General features: G+C 51.8%; 1 protein-coding gene across 1 annotated transcript in view; it reads left to right on the top strand.

Annotated features, from left to right (window-relative positions):
- The window catches only part of Ano9 (anoctamin 9), a 23,820-nt gene extending 12,466 nt beyond the window's left edge, over nt 1-11,354 (top strand). The window contains exons 3-25 of the mRNA XM_013347767.2: nt 1,289-1,363; nt 1,591-1,716; nt 1,829-1,974; nt 3,900-3,946; nt 4,045-4,103; nt 4,192-4,265; nt 4,480-4,614; nt 4,722-4,818; nt 4,988-5,048; nt 5,143-5,225; nt 5,326-5,430; nt 5,507-5,659; nt 5,739-5,775; nt 5,954-6,065; nt 8,002-8,059; nt 8,148-8,245; nt 8,343-8,485; nt 8,583-8,735; nt 9,472-9,619; nt 10,174-10,275; nt 10,351-10,444; nt 10,550-10,662; nt 10,755-11,354. Of these exons, the coding sequence (XP_013203221.1) occupies nt 1,289-1,363; nt 1,591-1,716; nt 1,829-1,974; nt 3,900-3,946; nt 4,045-4,103; nt 4,192-4,265; nt 4,480-4,614; nt 4,722-4,818; nt 4,988-5,048; nt 5,143-5,225; nt 5,326-5,430; nt 5,507-5,659; nt 5,739-5,775; nt 5,954-6,065; nt 8,002-8,059; nt 8,148-8,245; nt 8,343-8,485; nt 8,583-8,735; nt 9,472-9,619; nt 10,174-10,275; nt 10,351-10,444; nt 10,550-10,662; nt 10,755-10,782 (2,247 nt within the window). The 3' untranslated portion in view covers nt 10,783-11,354. The remainder of the gene's footprint in view (nt 1-1,288; nt 1,364-1,590; nt 1,717-1,828; nt 1,975-3,899; nt 3,947-4,044; nt 4,104-4,191; nt 4,266-4,479; nt 4,615-4,721; nt 4,819-4,987; nt 5,049-5,142; nt 5,226-5,325; nt 5,431-5,506; nt 5,660-5,738; nt 5,776-5,953; nt 6,066-8,001; nt 8,060-8,147; nt 8,246-8,342; nt 8,486-8,582; nt 8,736-9,471; nt 9,620-10,173; nt 10,276-10,350; nt 10,445-10,549; nt 10,663-10,754) is intronic.
- Nucleotides 11,355-14,337: the final 2,983 nt, after the last annotated feature.

Genomic DNA, 14,337 nt, shown 5'->3' with positions numbered 1-14,337 from the left:
TTTTGGTTTTTCGAGACAGGGTTTCTCTGTGGCTTTGGAGCCTGTCCTGGAACTAGCTCTGTAGACCAGGCTGGTCTCGAACTCACATAGATCCGCCTGCCTCTGCCTCCCGAGTGCTGGGATTAAAGGCGTGCGCCACCATCGCCCGGCCTTTATTTTTATTTTCATTTTTACTAGCCTTGGTGTTTTGGCTGTGTGCACGTCTGTGTGAGGGTGTTGGATTCTCTGGAATTTGAGTTACAGACAGGCAGCTGTGAGCTGCCATGTGGGTACAGGGAATTGAACCCCGGTCCTCTAGAAGAGCAGTCAGTACTCTTAACCACTGAGCCATCTCTCCAGCCCCAAGTCACCATTTTCTTAGCTTCGCCTTAAGATACTTCTTCTCCTTATCTTGGTGACGTGACTTCCTGGACACTCTCCACGTGACCCTCTGAACTTCTCTGAGGACTTAGGTGAGACGGATTATAGGCATCCGGCAGCAGGACCATCGCTCACTTCCACAACCAGTCATGCGTCCCTGACTGCCATGGATCTAAGGGGCAACCACAACCTTCCTCATATGGATTGAGGCGATACTGGTGCCCACTATGTTTCCCATGCTCACAGCTTTCTCTAGGCACTGAACCTAGCCCAGAGTAGGGAGAGATGCAAGCCCATCTCTCAGAAGATCTGGGGTCCCCACTGTGGTCCAGTAGTGAACCAGTCACAAGCTTCAAGTCCTCCAGATTCCACTCATGGCTCTCAGCACTGGGGAATAGGCCTGTCTTGGGGGATCTGTGTTCTCAAGGATGGCCTGGTCACAGGGTCCACTACTGCCAATTAAAATTCCAGTGTAAAATGTTCCCCAAGTTTGTGTGAACTCCTAGCAGAACACAGTGCATCCCTGATGTCCCCTGACTTTGGCATCCTCAGACTCTGACCTGCCCCTCCCTGATTCTCTGAGGTTGCCATTTCTTCACCCATCAAGAGCTCACTAGGCCTTCTTTCAGTGACATCCCTGTGAACCACTGTCTGCCGTGGAGGAACGGGACTGTCTGACCTTCCTGGAAGCCCTGAAGGAACTCCTTGGTGTTACCACACAGACTCTGCTGGTTCTCTTGTCACCCTCTGCTCCCTTGTGAAATCCTCAGCCTCACCTCCACCAGGAATGACCTATTTGCCAACTAGTTTCTGGCAGACCAGCCCCCAGCTTGGTGCAGAGTAGGGAATCTTGCTGCTTTGTTTACCAACTCAGAGAATGTAGGAGGAGAACTGCACGCTCATCTCCCCATTCCTCTCTGTTCTCCAGGGTGATGAGAGCCTTCAGATCTTTGTGGGGCCAGAAGGGGACTGCTTGCCACTGATGGAAAGAGGAGCTTGTAAGGTGAGGTTTATCAGACCTCCCAGGACTGGTTCCATCGACCCGTCACCTACTCTGTCTGTGTATTCTGTGCTTGGTTATGGTCCTACACCTCTCCCCATATCCATATCCTATGCTGGCTTCCTGTCCCACACCCTTTCCCATCCTGTGTCTTGCACTAGGTTCCACATCTACATTTCTTCCTGTCACTGGCCAGTGTTCTGTTTCTATCCCATGCCTTCTTCCTCCAGCTTGAGGACGCTCATCAATGGGACTGTGTCCTGGTGGCTGATCTCCAGACCCAGAAATACGAGAAGCAGGTGCAGAGGCAACGACAGTTCCTGGAGAAACTCGAAAGCAAGGGCTTCCACTACAAGGTGGGTTAGTTTGCATCAGGGGCCGAGTCATGGGGAATGCCACATCATATGTCCCAGGAACAGGGGACAGGATAGTGGCTGTGGATGAGTTGGTTCCCCTGTGGCTCCCAAGATAATAAAGGACCAGAAGAAGGTGTTCTTTGGAATTCGTGCTGACAGTAGGATCTTTGACCTGTACCGGACTCTTCTCATGAAGCCCGAAGATCCTGGTCCCAGAGCCAAACTGAGCAATATTAACTCCATCCCAGTTACCACAAGGTGAGGATGTATCCAGAGCCCAGCCAGGAGAACCCCTGCCCTGTGTCCAGGCAGAACAAGAGCCACATCCCACCTGAGGAAGGACAATACAGTTCCATACAGTCTTAGCGTGGATGTCACAGAGGACCAGGCCCCACTTTTTGAGCAAGGCTCTGTGCCCCAGGATTCATTTTGTAATAGTAATAATGACAGCTTGTACCGGGCTTCTCTTTTTGGCCACCAACCAGCTCCCAAATCCTGACATGGAGACTTATTAGTTTTGAATTCTCGGCCTTGCTTAGGCTCATCTCTGGCTAGTTCTTTTAACTTTAATTAACCTGTTTCTCTTCTATCCTTTGCCTCATGGCTTTTTATCTTTCATCCCTTCTTTATATCTTATATTCGGTTTCGCATGTCTGGCTGGTGGCTGCCTGGCTTCTGGCATTGAGCATCTCCCTTGTTCGCTTCTTTCTTCTTCTTCTTGTTCTCCCTGACACACACATCTAGATTTCTCCTCCTACTTATTCTCTCTGTCTGCCAGCCCCACCTATTCTTTCTCTGTCTAGCTGTTGACCATTTGGTTCTTTATTAGATCAATCATGTGCCTTAGGTGGGCAACGGAACAAATGCAGCAACATTTGTAAAAAAATGCAGCCTAAACAAATGTAACACACCTTTGTACAGTTCAAATAATATTCCACAACAACAGCTTTTTTTTTTTTTTTTTTTTTTTTGGTTTTTCGAGACAGGGTTTCTCTGTGGTTTTGGAGCCTGTCCTGGAACTAGCTCTGTAGACCAGGCTGGTCTCGACCTCACAGAGATCCGCCTGCCTCTGCCTCCCGAGTGCTGGGATTAAAGGCGTGCGCCACCACCGCCCGGCAACAGCTCAGTTCTTTTATTTTTTTATTTTATTTTTTTTTTTTGGTTTTTCGAGACAGGGTTTCTCTGTGGTTTTGGAGCCTGTCCTGGAACTAGCTCTGTAGACCAGGCTGGTCTCGACCTCACAGAGATCCGCCTGCCTCTGCCTCCTGAGTGCTGGGATTAAAGGCGTGCGCCACCATCGCCCGGCAACAGCTCAGTTCTTGACATCCTGTGAGAACTCCTAGTCATGGTTTTCCTTGAATCAAAGTCAGCCCTGAAGTGAACAGACACCCCTTCTACCCTTCTAGTCTCTGAGGTCTTTATCTCCCATAGATCCCTTCCTCGTCAGCTCAGAATCCCCTCTCTGGACATCTGGCTCCTGGCTATCCGACAGAGACAGCATCGTGTGTCCCCAGATACCTGTTCCTCCATGAACATTCATGCACCCCTTTCTGGTCTTTCTGTGTCTCCTACCCACTCCAGGCAGCGCTATCTGGGGGCTTATCTAGTTGACTTTGGCAAAGGACAGTCAGGGAATTAGGCACCAGGCAACAGAGTCCTGTGAACACAGAGTTTTTTGGTACTGGGGAGGCTTGAGAGGAAATCAGAAGCATAGAGGCACCTTGATTCAGGGTACGAGAAAGACAGACCCGCAGAGGGGCTTTCCATGTGTTCACAAGGTGACTGAATCTCAGACACTTAACTTGTGTCTGAGTATGGCTCTTCAAGTGCCTGTGTGGCCTTGGGCAAGCTACCCTAACCTCTGAACACCAGTTTTCACGTAAGCCGAAGGCTTCATAACCACGTAAGAGGGCTTGTGCACGTTAACACTCAGCATGTACAAGCGAGTGTGGTCAGAGGTGGGGGCTCGATGTGGAACCCCAAGAGTAGGGGCAGGACCCTGTCCTGGAAGCCAGGCAAACCTGATCCGAGCAGGGTTTCAGGGCGATTTATGGCCTCTGGGTTCTGGTCAGTATTGCTGGAGTGCCTCTTCCAGAACAGAGAGGGTAGAGAACAGGCCCTAAGGGGCAGGGTCCACTAGGCTATCATGGGGCTGTTCTGATCCTTAGATTCTTGGGTTTCAGGATCCGAATTGTGAGCTTCATCGTCAACAACAAGGCAAAACCCGGTGGTAAGCACAGATGGACAGGTGGCCTAGGAGGGTGCTGCTGTGGGCTGGATTCTCCTACCCTCTGCTCTTCTCTGACTGAGGTTCCCTGGAACCCCTAGATACCTTTGAGGATCTAGTGAAAGATGGGGTGTTTGAGACCATGTTTCCTCTGCACGAGGTGAGGGGGTGACAAGTTCAAAATGGGCCTGAGGGTGGGAACCCGAGGTAGGAAGCCAAGTTCTCATGGCCTGTCTTCCGTGACGCAGGGGGAAAAAGAACTGAAGAGAAAATGGGCCCGATGGAGAAACATGTTCCGGAAACAGCCGATTGATGACATTAGGTAAGACCACACCAAGCTGCTCACCTGTGTGCCATATCTGTGCTCAAACCAGATAACCTGTGACCCAGTAAATCCAGTCCTAGGTGACAGAAAGAGTCCCCATTTACACCGATGCCAGCAGCCCACCCCCGCCAGTCTCTCTTCATATGCCCTCACCCTATCAGGTCCTGAGGCCACTGGGGAGGGTGGCGTTGATGGGGAAGCTTTCCCACAGGAACTACTTTGGTGAGAAGGTGGCCTTGTATTTCGCCTGGCTTGGCTGGTACACCTATATGCTGGTGCCTGCTGCTGTGGTGGGCCTCATCATCTTTCTGAGTGGCTTCGCCCTGTTTAATTCCAGCCAGATCAGGTAGGTAGGCTGGGGCTTGAGGCCTGCAGTCTCACCGAGGGCTAGCAATGGTTGTGGGAGCCTGGGCAGATCCTGCACCTGAGACTCACTGGTCTCTTTACTCCCAGCAAAGAGATCTGTGCGGCAGACAACATCTTTATGTGCCCCCTTGGTGAAAACAGTCACAATTACCAGCGACTCTCAGGAATGTGCGCTTTTGCGAAGGTTTGGTGTTACTAGAGTCTTTCCAGGGCGTATGCAAGGGTTGGCACAGTATGTCCCTCTAGAAGTGGGGAAGACAAGGCACCTGGATGCCCTGAAGAGCCAGGCTCTCCCTTCCCCATCGAGGACATGGGTAGGAGGCCCAGCACAGCCTTTCTGCTCCTCTCCTCAGCTCACTCATCTCTTTGACAACGATGGCACTGTGGTGTTTGCCATCTTCATGGCTCTGTGGGGTGAGTTACTGCTGGTCACCCCTGCAGAGTCCTAGGGCCAGCCAGCCTGAGCTCACCCCAGGTGTGCTGTGACACTTCCCTGTGCTCACCACAGCCACAGTGTTTCTGGAGATCTGGAAGCGGCAGCGCGCCCGTGTGGTCTTGCACTGGGACTTGTACGGATGGGATAAGGAAGAGGTAGGACGGGGCCATCGGCATCAAGGCTGCCTGTTTCCAGTGTCCCACGTGGCCCACACCTGTATCCGTGTATCTGAGGCGTGTCTGGTGACCTTCCTAGGAAGAGATGGCCCTTCAGCTCATCAACTGCCCAGACTACAAGCTAAAGACCCATCACCACTCCTACCTGAGCAGCACCATCATTCTCATCCTGTCCCTGTTCATGGTACTGTCGGGAACAGTGCTGAGGGCTGGAGACCCAGCTATCCCCATCCTTCATGGCCGCCCCCCACCGTTCGCAGATCTGTTTCATGATTGGCATGGCCCATGTGCTGGTCGTCTACCGTGTGGTGGCCGCTGCTCTGTTCAGCAGCATCATGGAGCACCAGGTGACGACTGTCGTGGTGGTGACCGGAGCCGTGGTGCACTATGTAATCATAGTCATCATGACCAAGGTAGAAGTCAGGCAGGGGGAGCCCTGAGGGGCTCGGCTGAAGTTCTAGGTGACTCCCGCTTGGTTCTTTCTTCCCTCAGGTCAACAAATATGTAGCCCTGAAGCTTTGTAGCTTTGGTGAGAAGAGGCCAGCCTCTGTCTGGGAGCTGGGGAGGACTCGGGGCTGAGAGTCATGGAGCTGTGATCAGACGTGGGGTGGGGACTTCCTGCTTTTCTGGGTCCTCTCACTTGAGAGGTGTAGGTCACGATGTCCTATTGGTCTAGGGAAAGACAGGATGGCCATGTCTCATTCCAGAGGATCCCAGGACCTTTTCAGAGCGAGAGAGCAAGTTCACTGTCAAGTTTTTCATCCTGCAGTTCTTCGCCCACTTCTCTTCTCTCATCTACATCGCCTTCATTCTGGGCAGGTATGTCCCCACTGTCCCAATTGCCCGTCCTCCGCCCCGGCCCCCAGCTCCCTCGGCCTCAGCTTGCCTGGCTTGTTTCTCGCTTTTTAAAGTGGCCAGATCTTAGTTACACACCTTCGATACCAGCACTCGGGGCGGAGTGGGGGGCAGGTGGCTTGGTTTGACATAGGCTTGCATTCCGTATTCTCGTTCATGGCACTCCTGCTTCAGTCTTTTGAGTGTGGGCATTGGAAGTGTGGCCACTGGATGGGACGTGAAAGCAGACGCCTTTAAGCACAAAATGACACTATGTGCAGTTACCATGGGGAGCTACGGAGGTCATGTTCAGCAGACCTTGTCTGTATGCATCTGAGCCTGTGCACACCTAGAGTAAGGTGCCTCAGGGTACCGTCCCCTCCTGCCATTTCTTTCCTATTTTTCTCAGGTACTTTTCTATGGCTTTGATAAAACACCAGAACCAAGGCAACTTACAAATAAAAGCATTTAATTCGGCTTAAGGTTTCAGAAGTTAGAGTTCATGATGGCAGAGCAAAGGAAACCTTAGAGTTCACATTGTAATTGACAACCACAAGACAGAGAGAGAGAGAGAGAGAGAGAGAGAGAGAGAGAGAGAGAGAGAGAGAGATTTGAAAGCTCAAAGCCTGCTCCAGTGTGACATTATCTCCAACAAGGTCACACCTCCTAACCTTCACAGTGTTACCAACTGGGGACCAAATATTCAAGCCTAGGAGTCTATGAGGGGCATTCTCATTCAATCCAGCACATTCCACACCCTGGCCCCCTGTAGGCACAGGACCCGATCACAACGCCGAGTGTGTTCAGTTCAGTTTCAAAAGTCTCTATAGTCCTTCAGTCTCAATGCTATTTAAAGGTTCAAAGATCAAAGTCTTCTGAGACTCAGGTAATCTTAGTGCCCTGTAAAACAAAAAAGCAAATTACATACTTCCAACATACAGTGACACAGAATAAACATTACTGTTATGAAAAGAAGTAGGGATATGCAGAAGAAATACTGAGCCGCCTGGTGGTGGTGCGCACCTTGAATTCCAGCACTCGAGAGGCAGAGGCAGGCCAATCAATCTCTTTGAGTTCAAGGCCAGCTGGCCTATGGGAGCTAGTTCCAGGACAGTTAGGGCTACACAAAAGAAACCCTGTCTTGAAAAACAAAACAAAAACAGAAATATTGCACAGAAGTAAGACTGAAAAACCCAGCAGGACCAACTCCAAATCTTGTAGCTCCATGAACCTTGTCAAAGTGTTTAGATGGCTCCGGCCTCCCGGCTTTGCAGCCTGCAACACACTCTCTCCCTTGAGCTGGATCCACTCCTTGCATGGAGCTCTCCTTAGCAGACATCCCATGGCTCTGGCACCTCTAACATCTCCAATACGATCTTGGCTTCATTTTCAGAGCTTCCCACGATGGCCTCTCAGGGACGTCAGGAAGGGACTCCTCTGCCACATGCCTGGCCACAGCGACTCTCCTTAATTGTAGATTACACGACCCCCTTGCTTGTGTATCTTTTATGACTTTAAAGACAAAATAATGTGGATGACACTATCACATCTGACGTCAGACTTGGGGTGAACCCTAGAACCCATAAATCACATGCATGGCAGCTTTATTGTTGGTATTTATTATCTTTGTTTGTTTCTTTAGTTTTTTTTTTCTTAAAGATTTTTTTTAATTTATTATGTATGCAGTGTTCCGTCTGTATGTATGCCTCCAGGCCAAAAGAAGGCACCAGATCTCATTACAGATGATTGTGAGCCACCATGTGGTTGCTGGGAATTGAGCTCAGGACCTCTGGAAGAGCTCTTAAGCTCTGAGCCATCTCTCCAGCCCTGTTTTCAAGATAGGGTTTCTTTGTTATAGTCCTGGCTATCCTGGAACTTGCTCTGTAGTCAGCTTCTTCATAGGTCTTGATTTTCTCCCTAGGATCAATGGTCACCCTGGGAAGTCCACGCGCCTGGCCGGCCTGTGGAAGCTAGAGGAGGTCAGTCTGTCCTCAGACCCCACTGCCTAGTTCTTGAGTCCCTCTCCTCCCTTGAGCGCCATCCCTGACCTTCACAATGGCCCCACAGTGCCATCTCAGTGGCTGCATGACGGACCTGTTCATCCAGATGGCCATCATCATGGGGCTGAAACAAACCCTGAGCAACTGTATTGAGTACCTGCGCCCGTGAGCATCTCTTTCTACCCCACCCCAGCCTCCTATAGTGCCTGTCCCTGTGCCCTGCCATCTTTCTGTATGTCCCACACACTCTTGGTGCCCGCAGGTGGTTTGCCCATAAATACCGCTTAATGCGGGCTTATAAACGCGGCATTAAGTCCAAAGACCCAGACCTGGAGGAGTGGCAGCGTAACTACCGCATGAATCCAGTCAACACCTTCAGCCTGTTTGATGAATTCATGGAGATGAGTACGTAAAGCTCCAGTGGGCTGAACAGATGGGGTGGGTATGCAGGGTGAGAAGTGGGGGGCTGTCCTGGACCCAGGGTGACATTTCCACCCTGCAGTGATCCAATACGGCTTCACCACCATCTTTGTGGCTGCCTTCCCACTGGCACCGCTACTGGCACTCTTCAGCAACCTTGTGGAGATCCGCCTGGACGCCATCAAGATGGTCAGACTACAGCGGCGCCTGATTCCTCGCAAGGCTAACGACATAGGTCAGAGAGCACACAAATTGTACAGTGGAGAACTGTCAGGGCGCCTGGAAAAGCAACTTCCAACCCTGGGTTTTTCACCAGTCAATGCAGGGCCACCCTGAGGCAACTTGTAATCGCTGGGGCCCTTCCCCTTACTCCAGAGACAGATCCTAGATTTTCCAGCTACGGAGACTAAACCTTATGAGCTCAATCCCTAGGAAAAGGCAGACTAGAGTACACCCACCAAGGCCCTCCCCAGAGCCTCCAGTATCTGGCTGAAGGTCTTGTGACCTCTAAGGGGACCATGAGGAAGATCTGGAGTCTGATCACACAAGAGGGAACAGAGTCCAAGGCCTCAGTCACTGGACTTACCATAGTGGGAATGACAGGTGTCCGGGAAGCAGGTTTAGCTGTTAGATGTGGGGAGAGGCATTAGGAAGAACCCCAGGCTAGGGCCCAGGTTACGAATCCTCACTCGGGTGGGGTCCAGGAAATAAACAACCTGTTGAAGTGTTCCAGGAAGGATGGGATGGGGAAAGCTGAGTCCTTCACTGCTTATGTCAAGGAGAAGAGCATACAGCCATACCACGTCTGTCTTAGCTGGGGATTTCCTTGTAGGTAATCTGGCCCACGTGGCTACAATAGGACCGTGAATGGAGAGCTCACAAGGTTCCTTAACCAATCAGCTTCTAAGTTTTTAGGGTGGGAGCCTACCAATGACCAGGATGGGCTGTTTCACTTCCCTGCTGTGGTTCAGGGACCTGGCTGCAGGTACTGGAGACCATTGGAGTGCTGGCAGTCATTGCAAATGGGATGGTCATAGCCTTCACCTCCGAGTTCATCCCCAGAATAGTCTACAAGTACCACTATGGCCCATGCGCACAGAACAGGAACTTCACAGCTGAGTAAGGAGTTAAATTGTCAAGCCCCCCCCCCCCCCGAGACACTGGCCCTTCCTTCCGGTTAAGCCCTTGGAGCCCAGACCTGGGGCTCCATCTGGGTATATCTGGGTGCTGCCAGGGCTATCTGGGGCTGCAGTGAGGCTTGGACTTGGCTACTCCTTGGACTGTCTACATGACTTACATACCTTGGCTGGATCCCAGGAATAACTGACGGAGCCTTGGTAGGGGGAGAAGTACCAGGCCCATTTGGTAATGAGCAGCCAGCACCTAAATGGCTTGCCTGCGAAGTGATACACCTCTGCCTGGCTTCTGGCACAGGAAGGCAGAGCACAAATATGTCTCGCTCCCTGCAGACTGGGGCTCTTTGTGTTAGTCCTAGCCGCTTTCTTCCAGCCTGGCAGGGAAGACGGTTGGTGGCCCCTCAGCCTCTTTCACCCCTCCCCAGTGTGGCCTTGTACTTTTCTTATGTGGGGAATGGAGCAGGCCTTCCATGGTATGCAGGTGAGTTCTCTGGAGAGGCCTCAGGCCACCAGAGTCCCACACTTCTCTCTCTCCAGCTGCCTCGAGGGCTACGTCAACCATAGCTTGTCTGTCTTCTACACCAAGCACTTCCAGGACCATGGCAAGATGGGAAGCCAAGCAAATGTGACTGTGTGCAGGTTTGGAGCCTCTTATCTCCCATAAAATGCCCTCCAAACTCCCGATTCCTGACTTTAGGGACTTTCCTACTTCAGGTACCGGGACTACCGAAACGATCGTGACTACAATTTGTCTGAGCAGTTCTGGTTCATTCTGGCCATCCGGCTGGCCTTCGTCATCCTCTTTGAGGTGGGCAGAACTGTGAGGGAGCCTAAGTAAAGGCAGGTCTCACTTTTCTTTCCCAGCCCCCAAATCCTAACCTGGCTGGGTCTCTCTCCTCCTTCCTCCCCGCAGCATGTCGCCTTATGTATCAAGCTCATTGCTGCATGGTTTGTGCCCGATGTACCCCAATCAGTGAAGAATAAGGTTCTGGAGGAAAAGTACCAGATACTTCGGGAGAAAATGTGGTATGGATGCAGTGGCCCATTTGGCTAGGGGCAGGTCTGTGTCTGGGGACAGGCCTGGCCCCTGACCCGTACCAACGTCATCCTTTCTGTAGCTTCAGTTCTAGGAGCACAGACGTGTAGACAACCTGAGGCAGTGGAGAAATGCTGATTTCCAGGAGCCTGGACTAGGAAGGAGTCCCCATCTCTGCAGCTTGCATCTGTCCATGACAGTGTGTATCTGTATGTTGAGGGAGGCTGTGAAAGGGTCCTTGGCGGTCTACATATATGTCAGTGAAAGACGATCATAGGAGGCCGTTGAATATGTGTAGGCATATTTGGGCTCCCTAGAAACATACGTTATATGTTATATATGTTAACCAAGGGAGACTCTTGGATATGTAGGAGGTCACTGGAATTCCATGTATATTTGAGGGTATTTATGATCGGCACAGATGTGCCTGTGGAGTTTGTTCTAACTTTCCTAGGGTTCGAATGTGTCACAGACCTGACTTGAAACTCTTCAGTGACCCCAGTACCCATAGAACTTTAGGCTGCTCATAAGATCCCACTGTAGTAAAATTAGCCCGAGTTCCACGGACCTCCTGGCTTCTGGGCCCCAGATGCTGCTCTGTGGTCTCCTACTTGGTGGGAAGCCCAGAGACTAACTTCTGCTCCCCCGCCCCCCATTAGCTGGATCCCCACCACCGATAAAACTTTTTACAAACAAAATAAACCTGTGTGTATTGATCTCTGAGCCTCATGATGTAGATCCAGTTTCTAGGTATTATTTCTGCCCCGGGCTAGACAGAGGAGGGGTGCTCAGTGCTGGAAAGTCTGAAGTGTGGTAGCCTCGGGCCATCTGGCTTTTCTCTGGTTTGCCTCATCTCTTAGGCACAACTTATTGAAGAAGGTTTTATTTAAAAATATCTGGATTTTAGGATGGCAAGAGAAGACACAGGATCAGTTTATGGGTGGGGTGTGGATCAAGACAGACTTACTTCCTGGACAAAATTGAAGAACTCAGGCTAGAAAAGCAGAACACCATGATGGTCGGCGGGGTGACCCATTGCTGGCTGGGCTGGCTGAGCTGGTTTGGTCACTGCCCCAAAGCCGGGAAGGTTGAAGACTGAACTCCCAACGGTCTTCGGTACTAGCTTCAGGCATAAAGCGGGACACTAGGGTCCGCCCTCGCCCTGCCTGCGGGGCGGGGCTGCACCTGCCGCTGGGTCTGTCGCTGCTGCGCACCTAGGCCAGGTAAACGACCAGTTTCCGCTCGAATCCCAGGTCTGAGAGTAGGTGGGTGACAGTGGTGACTCAGACGCGTGGAGGTGAGGAGGTGAGTAGTGGTCGTGGTTCCTGGAGTCGCTCTAGTTTTAGGGTTGGGGACCTGGGCGCACTTTGCTCCGAGGAGCCTCGGGGCCATGGTCCCGCAGGAAGTAGTTCTGAACCAGGCGGGTTTCCCCAGCAGCCCGGAAGCTTGAGAGCGCTGCGCCCAGTTCCCTTCCCCGGTTTCGCTCTCTTCACTCTGCCCGACGTGATCAAATAGCTTTCTTGACTTCAATGCAAGCAAGCCTTGCAGAGGCGGGCCAGGGGCACAAAACCCCATCTTCACTCCCACGAGCGTATCTCAACCCCGAGCAAACTAGGACACCCTGGGCAGATTGAGGGGCTGATTGAGGCCCTGGCTCACGAGACCCCAGCAAAGCTTCCGCCTTCTGCGAGCTCCCCACTCGGTGCGAGTCCAGATTAGCTGTCGGCGCGCTTCCGCTCTCCGTGCGCGTTCCCGTCTTCTGCATGCGTGCCTAATAGACCTGCTTGCAGCACCTGTTGGGGCCGGGGAATCAGGTCTTTTGCCACCCACAGAAGACCAAGGGCAAGTTGCAGGAGCAAGATGAATTCTGGGAATCGGTCTCGTTGAGGCCTTTTATGCACACTCCTTCCTTTAAAAAAGATATCTGGGCACTCAGCATGCGCCAGGACCTGGAGCAGCACTGGTCAAGAGTTGATTGAGTAGAAGTAAAAACCAGGCCGCGGGGACGCTGAGCAGCAAAACAGACCTGAAAGAGGGGAGCGGGCTCTGACTTTGGGGTTCTCAGCCCCAGGGTATTAACTTTTCCCGGTAGAGCTCAAGGACTGGGCCTGACAGGAGAAGGACCTGGGCTTTCCAGGAATCTCATAAGGTGGAGGCAATGCGGAGTGCTGCGAGGGTCCAGGCTGGCGTTTAAATTCCCTGACCCTGGCCTCCAAAGGACTGCAGGGACAAGTGTTTGAGGCTCTCTGGGCTTTAATGCAAGGTTGGCCTGAGGCTGGGGTACTGGATAGAGCAGTGGTTCTCAACCTTCCTAACGCTGCGCTCCAGTTAATACAATTCCTCATGTTGTGGTGACTCCCAACCATAAAATTATTTTCATTGCTACTTTATAACTAATCTTGCTACTGTTATGAACTGTAATGTAAACATCTGGCTTTTCCGATGGTTCTAGGTGACCCCTTGTGAAAGGGTCGTTTGACCCCAAAAGGCATCCCAGCCCTTTGTGTTGAGGGCAGGTTAGAGGGTGGTAGATGTTAGCAGACAGAGGAAAGGAGAATGGTATTGACTTAAAATCCGGAGAGGGTGACAGAGACTAGGTGTGGGGGGGGGGTAGGGGGAGGCTCAAACATATGCCAGACTTACTAGGGGGCAAAAGTGCTTGAAGGCACTGACCTCAGTACTGGGACACTTACTCTTCACTTCTGACCTGGCTGCTCCTGAGCGTTGCTGCATTTCACCTTCTTCCCTTTTTAATTTCTTTATTTTTATTTCACGTGCATTGGTGTTTGGTCTGTGCGAGGATGTTGGGTCCCCTGGAACTGGAGTCACAGACAGCTGTGAGTTACCATGTGGGTGCTGGGAATTGAACCCAGGTCCTCCGGAAGAGCAACCCGTTCTCTTACCCACGGAGCCATCTCTCCAGCCCTGCATTTCAGTTTCTTTACTCACAATATGGGAAGCACAGAACTGTCTCTGGCGAGGTCATCTAGTTACTGTGCCTATGAGGAGGCTTCAGGTAGCCAGCAGCTCCACAAGTACAGAGGACAGGGATCTGTTCCCGTCAGCCTTTCCAGCCCTGAGCCTAAGGGGCACCATCACCCAGAGGGCATGAATTCCAGGCCACAGGGATTTGAACAAGGCTGGGTCATCATCAGGTAAGGCGGTAGGAAAGCCTGCTCCTGCATTGAGGATGCTCCTGGGTGGCCTGAACCAGAGGCAGGAAGACCACAGGGGAGTATCCTGGACCTACTCCTACAACTGTGAGGGTGGAGGGAGGGGAGAGGAACTGGAGAAGACTCCTTGGCCAAGTCTGTAAATAATGGCCCCAAGACTCCAAGTCAAGAGTCCTTGGCAATAGGAGAAATGAGCTCTCTCTCTCTCTCTCTCTCTCTCTCTCTCTCTCTCTCTCTCTCTCTGTGTGTGTGTGTGTGTGTGTGTGTGTGTGTGCCTGTCCCACCTTAGAGCCAGAGGCTTATGGCTCCTGTGTTTGGCACTTTACCTTGGAAAGGGGCTCTGCTCTCTCACCCAGCCCTAAACTAATGTCACGACTATCCATCCACTGGATTCTGTTGCCTGGGAGGTGGACAGGGTAAGGACCAGAGAGATGCTCTAGGTTTCATTATTGGTCACCAGTTTCTGAGAGATCCCCTTTGCTGCAGTAGGTC

Source organism: Microtus ochrogaster, chromosome 8 (assembly GCF_000317375.1).
Source record: "Microtus ochrogaster isolate Prairie Vole_2 chromosome 8, MicOch1.0, whole genome shotgun sequence".
Lineage (NCBI taxonomy): Eukaryota > Metazoa > Chordata > Mammalia > Rodentia > Cricetidae > Microtus > Microtus ochrogaster.
The sequence above is the reverse complement of the archived record's forward strand: the minus strand, read 5'-3'. Positions and strand labels throughout refer to the sequence as shown.